Source organism: Hydra vulgaris, chromosome 08, assembly GCF_038396675.1.
Source record: "Hydra vulgaris chromosome 08, alternate assembly HydraT2T_AEP".
NCBI lineage: Eukaryota > Metazoa > Cnidaria > Hydrozoa > Anthoathecata > Hydridae > Hydra > Hydra vulgaris.
Genome location: NC_088927.1, coordinates 52,951,214 through 52,960,749, shown reverse-complemented (window position 1 = coordinate 52,960,749; position 9,536 = coordinate 52,951,214). Strand labels below are relative to the sequence as shown.

General features: G+C 29.5%; 1 protein-coding gene across 1 annotated transcript in view; it reads right to left on the bottom strand.

Moving 5' to 3' along the window:
* Nucleotides 1-1,136: 1,136 nt before the first annotated feature.
* The window catches only part of LOC136083960 (TNF receptor-associated factor family protein DDB_G0290883-like), a 135,887-nt gene continuing 127,487 nt past the window's right edge, over nt 1,137-9,536 (bottom strand). Inside the window, exon 5 of the mRNA XM_065803918.1 lies at nt 1,137-1,169. Within this exon, the coding sequence (XP_065659990.1) occupies nt 1,152-1,169 (18 nt within the window). The 3' untranslated portion in view covers nt 1,137-1,151. The remainder of the gene's footprint in view (nt 1,170-9,536) is intronic.

Here is a 9,536-nt window from a genome sequence, read left to right as displayed (position 1 = left end):
TATAACACAAACAAATTTTCTGCAATCTTCATGAGTTTTTGCAAATGTAGGCATCTTTAAATTTATTTCAAAAGCGCTCACTGTGTTTACATTTTGCTTTCTTCTTTGAATAATTACTGCCATTTCCCGAAAAAATTATTGGCCGGTAATTTTTTAACCGAGGGGCAAAGTTCGAACTTGAGAATTTATCTTGATACATCGGAACAGCAATAAGATGCATATTTGGATAAAAGCTTTTAAAATAAAAAAGTTTTGTTTTTATGCATTACATTTTATATTATATATATTGTTTAAACAAAGCATGTCTTGTAGCATTTTAAGCACTTAAATAGATCGCATTATAGTATGCAAAAGCTTATAAACTTTTTGACCAAAATTATGCTTTGGATGTTAATGAGGGATTTCAAAACCCTTTATTTTGGGCTCCCATAGGCATGCATTATCACCCCTTAAAAGGATTTTCATAGGGTATTTCATTGATATTAGGACCCCAAATCTACAAACCGTGGCAAACCTATGCTCACTAAATCAAACGAAAATTGACGAATACAATCAACCACCGAGCGTAACCGCCCACATCTTATATATAACACAATTTTTAAAAAATAAAACTTAAGCTTTTCTTATTATTCTTTTATAATTTATTATTTTTTATATCTTTAAATCTTTTTATATTTTTTAAATCTTTTTTCAACCAAAGTATCAACAGTTGAAACAAATGTGTTAAGTATTTACATTCCGAAAATGTCTCTTTTATTCGAAAATAAAAAGTCTCCTTGTTTACAGCATTAAAATATTCAATAAATGGCTAAAATCCTCATATTTTATCTCTACGTAAACAGTGAAAATGTTAAAATCAAAGTTTTCACATAAGTTTTCGCGCATAACAATTTATTTCCATAATCTCTTTATAGTCGTTTGAATAAATTTCTAAAAAGAAACGTTTCTTTCTTCGTTTCCTTTTTTTATTTTTTTTTACTTCTTTCAATTTTTTTCAAATACAAAGTAAAACACTTTTTAAATTTTATAGTTAGAATATTCACGACATATGTAAAGATATTATACACTATAACAAAGTTAAGCATTTTTGAAAAAGCTAAAAATTCTAAAAACATCAAAACACCGGCAGAAATTTATTGCGTAAACTTGTGTCATGTCCTGCGGATGATCTGAAAAAAATTATGATCCAAAAGTTAATAAAGAAAAAATTGTATAATACAGAAAGGTGCTGTGGAGTAGGGTGTGTCCTAATTTTTTTCTAAGTTTTAACAAAAACCCGGTATAAAGAAAACTGCGCACAACTTATTTAAAACTAAAACCAAAAGATAAAATAAAAATATGTTAAGCGTCCGGGAAGTGTGTTTTAAAATTACATGTTTATGGCAAATTTTTCGTAATTAGCTTTGAACCAAACCACAGATGCTACTTTGCGTCCACGCATTTTCAAACGCAAATGTTTACACCCATTCATTTTGAATTCTATGTGTGATATGTGATATCAAAGCTATAAAAAGTTTTCAACATATAAATTGTCAAACTAATAGTTTTTATGTTATTTTTTTATGTTAAAAAAAAAAATATTAAAAAAAACATTTACGCAAAAGTAGGGTTAGTAATCCCATGCTACATTTTTAATCCCGGGATTTCCGCATTACACTTACTTATTCCCGAGATCCTGGGACTTATAAATACCTGTTGTGGAAAGATTTTAACATATTATTTAAGTAAAGTTTTAATAAAATTATTAACTTATTCAAAACATGTTACGGAAAAACTAATTAAATTACAAAGAAATTCTTTGGTTTTTTAATACTAAACATACTTAATTATTAAATTATATAGAACTCGTTGTTTTTATAGATATAATATAAATATGTAATTATTTCTTATTATATTTAAAAAAGGTTTTTCATCAAGAATTAGAAAAAAGAGCGGATCAAAGCTTTCTAAGTATATAGATTATGGAACAGATTTTCTTGTATTGGAGTTACCAACGCTAAAAGATCTTCTTTGATATGGTATAGCAAGAAACCATAAAAAAGAATAAGAAAAAACAATAAAAACAATAAAAACAATAAAATTTATCTGATAAAATACTTAATGAACGATGTTTACTCAAAGTTGATTGGTAAATGAATCCAGGCTCATTCCACGCCAAACGGTCCAATTTCCGAAATAATCCCCGCACTACCATCTCCGATTTTAACAAAATTTTGTCAGTATGTTGTTAAACATGTTTCATGAAGATTACCAAAATTTCAAATCAAAATAATTATTATTTCGGATTTTGTGGTACTTTTTGTAAGGTTTACCCAAACTTCAACTTCAGTCAGTAGCTAAAATTCGTATATTTGGGGTCCTATATTTTTGCAATGAAAGGGTAATATATCTTAAAAACGTGGTTTCTTAGTAAACCGAAGGTGCAGATCACAAATAATTTATCACAAGTTTCATATTATGCCTACATTTTAGTCTATGGTTCGCCAAATATCGTCACAAACGCAACACTATAAATATTTTTTATTTATTTGTAGGGTCATATCTCTAAAACTAAAGGTTTTTGAATATTGCTATTTTATCTAAAGGTTCTACATACTATCATAATGATATGGATTAAAAACTTGCTATTTTAAGAATTTCTCTGCTGAGTTATTCTGAAAGCAATATGGCGAAAAAGTGAAAAACCCTAAAACAACGTGTGTTTGAACCCCTAAAACTTGATGTGGGCAAATTTTTTTTGTTTTTTTAATTGTATTATTGGAAAGACCTTATTTCAAAATTTTAGAAACAATAAAAACTGTCTTGGAGAGATCTTTCTTATGAGCGAAAAAAACTTGGTCAATATATAAATTTTTTGAATTTTACAATTTCGTCCTAAACATAAAGATTTATCATACTGCATCAAAATCAAAGCTTATTGTGCCAAAAATCAAAATATTTTAATGTTCAAAAAATATTTTTTAACATTTCCTTGAGTTATTTCTAGGGATTTTTGGGTCTGGGTACCCGAACACGGCGAGTCTGTGGCTGAATACCCGGTCTAAGACTCGGCGAGTCTCGTGATTTGAATGCCTGGACTTGTTTCGTACGCATCAGGGTGTTTTTTGAATCCCTGACCTCTCTAGTCATCTGTATGTGATGCATAATAGCATGCTTAGATAATGCTGTAGTTATATTATTGCTAGAGCAACCCACGGTAAAATAGTTCATAAAATTAACGGTTGGATCAAAACTGTCAATTACAAAATAGCTGGGTAAATCTAATCCAGAAAGAGGCAAAATATAAATTATAATATTTTCTAATGTATTTTAAAACAATTTATCATTTAATAAACTCTTCAAGGGATTGGAAGTGTGCACTTTAAGAAAATTTAATATGGAACATGAGTTGACAATACGCTAAAGCTTATTAAATTAAATGTTGAAGCTTTTAGTAGAAACGCTGCTAATCTTGCAACAGCCCGATTAGCAATTGATTTTATGTTAAGAAAATTAAAAGAATCTAATGGTACTTTAAGTAGAGAGCTATTAATGAGAATAAAAACTAGAATATATAGCCATTAAATTCAAGATTTAGAAAAGCTATTTTAATCTCTTGAAAATGGTACTACGCCAAGGAAAAGAAAAAAACTTACAACAGGTTTATTGAAGAGATTATCTTATTATCTATAAAATACTGCGGATAAACGCATGTTATTGGCAATTTAAAATACTAGAGAAGTTGAGGCAACTGGCTATGGGCACCAACCAAAAAGGGGCGCTTGTTTTAATTCTGAAAGCAATATGGCGAAAAAAGTGAAAAACCCTAAAATAACGTATGTTTGAACCCCTACAACTTGATGTAAGCAAATTTTTTTTGTTTTTTTAATTGCATTATTGGAAAGATCTTATTTCAAAATTTTAGAAACAATAAAAACTGTCTTGGAGAGATCTTTCTTATGAACGAAAATAATCTAGTTTTTATAAGCTAAGTTAGGTCTACAAAGTCTTTGATATTTTAAAAACGATATTAAGGTCCGTATATTAACTTTTGCCATGTAGAGGTAATTTTAGTAAGTAAGTATATTTTTATTCTACGGACAAATCTCTCTAAATTAATTTCAAATATTTAAGTTTATCACAAACATCTAATATTCGAAGACGAAAATTAGAATAGATGTTATAATAAGAGTTATTTTAAATTTATCCTGACATGTCTGTTGAACAAAACTTAACTACTTGTTGTATTGGAATATTTGATGGAAGTTTATGTCATTTAAGTACTTATTCTCGAAAAAAGGGTTTTATTGACTTTTGCTCAGAACTTTCGAACGAGGAACAGAGTTTGATTGTGAGGCGAACTTATAATTTAATTAAAAATATTACTTTTATTTGTTTCCACCACAAATCAGTGCTGTTGGTTAAATACGCATTTACAGCGCGATTGTTTAAACCCTTTGGTATGGCCAATCGTTGCTCAGTTAAAGGCTTGATATGTATTGACCAAGAGACTGCAGACTGTCTTTCGAATTTAACAAATAAAGTTATTTGTCCAGGTCAAAAATTGTGTCCAAATTGCCGCAAAGCTTATTCAACCACAAGCTCTTCAAGTGAAAAAATTGACGATATTGATGACATAGATGATATATTTTGTTCAACTGACACTATTAATACTAGCCTTTCTGAGCTTGGAATTTCACCTTTAAGAAAACGTGTTAGTAAGAGAGATCATGCTAGTTATGTAAAAAGCAAATTTTCGAAAGTGCAAATAACAGTTGCAGAAAAAATAGCTGTTGTTAGTGGTTTATCACCAGATAATAGTGTCCTACCACTAAGCAGTGCAAGTGTAGAGTGTGAGAATTGCATTGACTGGTCAGATTTGATATTAGAATTGAGAGATAAAATATCTACAATCAGTAATCCCCGTGAAAAAGTTCAAGTTTTAACTCTTATACCAAACAGTTGGTCAAGAATAAAAATATGTAGTGAGTTTAAAGTATCAGACAGAATGGCTAAAGCAGCAAAAAAGTTAAAAGCAAAAAGTGGAATCTTAGCACTTCCAGAAAGAAATGCAGCAAAGAAATTGCCAGAACATGTTAAAGAAAAAATTTTGAAATTTTATGAACACGAAGCTTTTAGCAGAACATGTCCAGGGAAAAAAGATTTTGTATCTGTACGCATTGGTGCAAAAAAAGTGCATATGCAAAAAAAAATTACTGTTAGTTAATTTAAAGGAACTTTTTTTGGAGTATAAAAAAGAAAATGGAGCTGAAGTCGGATTTTCTAAATTCTGTGAGTTATGTCCAAAATGGTGTATAACTGTTAGATCTTCAGGTACCCATCGTATTTGTGTATGTACTATTCATCAGAATATAAAATTAATGCTTGCAAGTAGCCCAGTTACGGTAGACTATAAATTTCTAATTGAAAAAATAGTTTGTGATATTGAATCTAAAGAATGTATGCTTCATCGTTGCGATAAATGTCCAGGGAGTGAAATATTAAAGGCTTATCTTGAAGAGCAATTTAAAGACTTTGAATCTGATGAAACTATAACATTCAAGCAATGGATAAAAGTAGATCGTGAAACTTTAGAATCTTTGCAATTACCAGTAGACGACTTTATAGATGATTTAATTTTAAAAGTATCTATTTTGTCTAAGCATCATTTTATTGCCAAAAACCATAACAACTATTTGCGATTATTGAAAAATGAACTGAAATCAAATGAGTTGATCATTTTGATGGATTTTTCTGAAAACTATTCATTTGTTGTCCAAGATGCTGTTCAATGGTTTTACTGGGAAAACAGCCAAACAACTTTGCATCCTTTTGTTGTTTACTACAAACTTAATGACATACTTAACAATAAATGTTATTGTGTTATCAGTAATTGCATGCATCACGATACTATTTCTGTTCATGTATTTCTTAGTAAATTATTAACTGAACTTAAAACATTTTTATCTTTTGAACTTACTCATTATTTCAGTGACGGTTCAGCTGCACATTACAAAAACTTTAATTTTATGAACTTTTTTTACCGTGGGTTGCTCTAGCAATTATATAACTACAGCATTATCTAAGCATGCTATTATGCATCACATACAGATGACTAGAGAGGTCAGGGATTCAAAAAACACCCTGATGCGTACGAAACAAGTCCAGGCATTCAAATCACGAGACTCGCCGAGTCTTAGACCGGGTATTCAGCCACTAGAAATAACTCAAGGAAATGTTAAAAAATATTTTTTGAACATTAAAATATTTTGATTTTTGGCACAATAAGCTTTGATTTTGATGCAGTATGATAAATCTTTATGTTTAGGACGAAATTGTAAAATTCAAAAAATTTATATATTGACCAAGTTTTTTTCGCTCATAAGAAAGATCTCTCCAAGACAGTTTTTATTGTTTCTAAAATTTTGAAATAAGGTCTTTCCAATAATACAATTAAAAAAACAAAAAAAATTTGCCCACATCAAGTTTTAGGGGTTCAAACACACGTTGTTTTAGGGTTTTTCACTTTTTCGCCATATTGCTTTCAGAATAACTCAGCAGAGAAATTCTTAAAATAGCAAGTTTTTAATCCATATCATTATGATAGTATGTAGAACCTTTAGATAAAATAGCAATATTCAAAAACCTTTAGTTTTAGAGATATGACCCTACAAATAAATAAAAAATATTTATAGTGTTGGGTTTGTGACGATATTTGGCGAACCATAGACTAAAATGTAGGCATAATATGAAACTTGTAATAAATTATTTGTGATCTGCACCTTCGGTTTACTAAGAAACCACGTTTTTAAGATATATTACCCTTTCATTGCAAAAATATAGGACCCCAAATATACGAATTTTAGCTACTGACTGAAGTTGAAGTTTGGGTAAACCTTACAAAAAGTACCACAAAATCCGAAATAATAATTATTTTGATTTGAAATTTTGGTAATCTTCATGAAACATGTTTAACAACATACTGACAAAATTTTGTTAAAATCGGAGATGGTAGTGCGGGGAAATCTGGACCACTTGGCGTGGAATGACCCTCCATGCAATTGCTTTATTTCTATATCCTGTAACACATATCGAACAACAGTAATATAAAATTACTGCGAGATTGGTGGATGATTGGAATGCAGCAAACCTGGTTGCTAGGGTAAAAGGAAGCTTCAAGGATAAAGAAATTTAAGACTAAACTTGACAAACTGTTTGATATACTAAATGGTAATTGCCAAATTATTACTTGTATAGAGAATTGCACGTGAAAAAAGAAAAAAGATTCCTAAAAAAGAGTTTTTAGCTGAAACAGGGAGTACCGGTACACATCAAATCGATTTGGCAGATTTAAAAGAAAACAAAAAGCTACATAAAATTGGAGAAAAAAGATTGAAGTAAGATTTTTTTAAATAGTTATGTTTTTAATTAATTATTAGTTAACAAATCAAAGTTAATTAACTCCTTCATAATATTAATTTTAGTTATGTTACAAATATCTTCCTGCTTCGACTAACAAAATGTAACTATATTCAAATAAATTTGACATACGACCATTTGTATTTTACCTATGTTAAGACATAACAGTTAAAAAATACATTATTAAAACTACTTGGACTTTAGGTATTTTACATATTTTAATGAAAGTTCAGTTGTTTTATCTATAGTTAAAAAAAAGCGTCTAAAGAACAAATAAAAAGAAGTCAGAAGAAAAGTTTGAATTTGAATTTAGCAAAACATTTATTACGAAAGTACTAAGTAACGAATGTTGCATAACAAACAGCAATACAAAGCTCAATCAAATGTGTTGACAAAATGAAGTTCAGGAAAGTTTAAGAGGACAAAGGAACTATAAAAGTTTTTCTAACATAGCTTTCGCAAGAATACGGCATGGTACTGGCTTAAGGGAAACGGCTGTAATTGCAACGGCAGCTTGTAAGGATGCAGGAATAATTAAAGAAGACAGTACCAAGTTAGTTATTGGTCACGACAAAGTCACGCAAGCTCAGAAAAGATATGCAGCCTCTTTTCGTAGAGTTTGACACTCAATGCAGGACTAGCATTATTGATCGCGTTTTTTTTTTTGACGGTAGAATTGATAATGCAAAAGATCATTTAATTCTTGAAAGTTCCACTAAACTATATTCTGCTACAATCAAAAAAGAACATTATACAGTATGTCAATAGCCAGGTGGTTGGTATCTTTTCCATTTCACATTTTAAAAAGTTTAAAAATACACAAAACACGCTAAAGTAATTGCTAAGAATATATATGAATTTTTAAAATATAATGGTACCAATAAAAGCAATAGAAGGGGATTCTACAAGTGTTAACACAGGTTAAGTAAAGGAATGCATTGACTGGAAGTAAAATTTAAAAAAAAGCTAAACTGGCTGGTTTGCGCACTCCATACAAATGAACTTTGTCTGCGTCATCTGATACCAACTCTTAATGGAGTGACTCTAAGCAGCAACAAATGGAGAGGCAGTATTGGAAAATTATTAAATGGTTTAAATTAACCCATCCTTTGAAAAAAATGACTTTGGAAATCCTCTTATTAAAGGTTGAGTTAATCAAAAATTTATCCTCCGATCAGTTTAAACTAGTCTCTGCCACTAGAAGTGGAAACATACCTGCAGACTTGGCTTTACTTGAAATTGGGTTATTCATTCCGGATGGTTGACAACTGCCAACAGAGCATCAGAGTTTGGGTCTCAAACGATGAGAATTTTAAAAACTTTAAATTAATAATTGAGTTTGTGGTGGGAGAGTACATGCAAAGTTATTTAAATGTTTAAAATTTAAGTTGCACATAGGTTTACTAAAGAACCGAGACACATTCTTTACCAGCTTAACCTTTAAAAACATCAATCAAGTGAAGTAGTTGCACTTGTTATGTCAATAGTTCGACGTTGAGCATGGTACGCTTTCTCTGAGTTCATGCTCTGCTCAGAGAATGTTGAGGAAAGACAGAACGGTATAGAGTTTATTAGCGAAAAACTTGTCTGATAAAAATGACTTCATAAATAAAACCTGATTCAAAATGTCTACTAATCGGTCAAAGAAAGATTTGATCTTCATGACAAAAATAAAAAAAAATGTGGAAATTTCGTTTTATCAAAACAATTATATAATAGTTATAATAAAATTTTAATAAAAAGAGTTTTTACTTTATTGAATAATAATAATAACTAAATAATGGATAAATGAATTTAGAAACTTTTATAAAAGTTTTAATAATAATAGATAAAATAAAGTAATTAAATAAAAAAGTTTAAGCCTTTAAAAATATGCAGCCACAAGCAAAAATTTATCTTGAAAAAAAATTTTTTTTGAAAAATATTTACGTCTGATTGAAATAAATCCTAAATCTTACGTTAGGTTTTAGGATTCTCGCGGAAAAAGCTACTGGGATATACGATCATCATAATTTCCGGTATCTTAAGCGGCTGATTGTAAAGTGCAAATAATGAACTAATTGCAACTTCGCATATTAAAGCTTATTTTTTTTTAATAAAAAAATATTGGTACTATTATTTTGTGTTATAAGTTCATA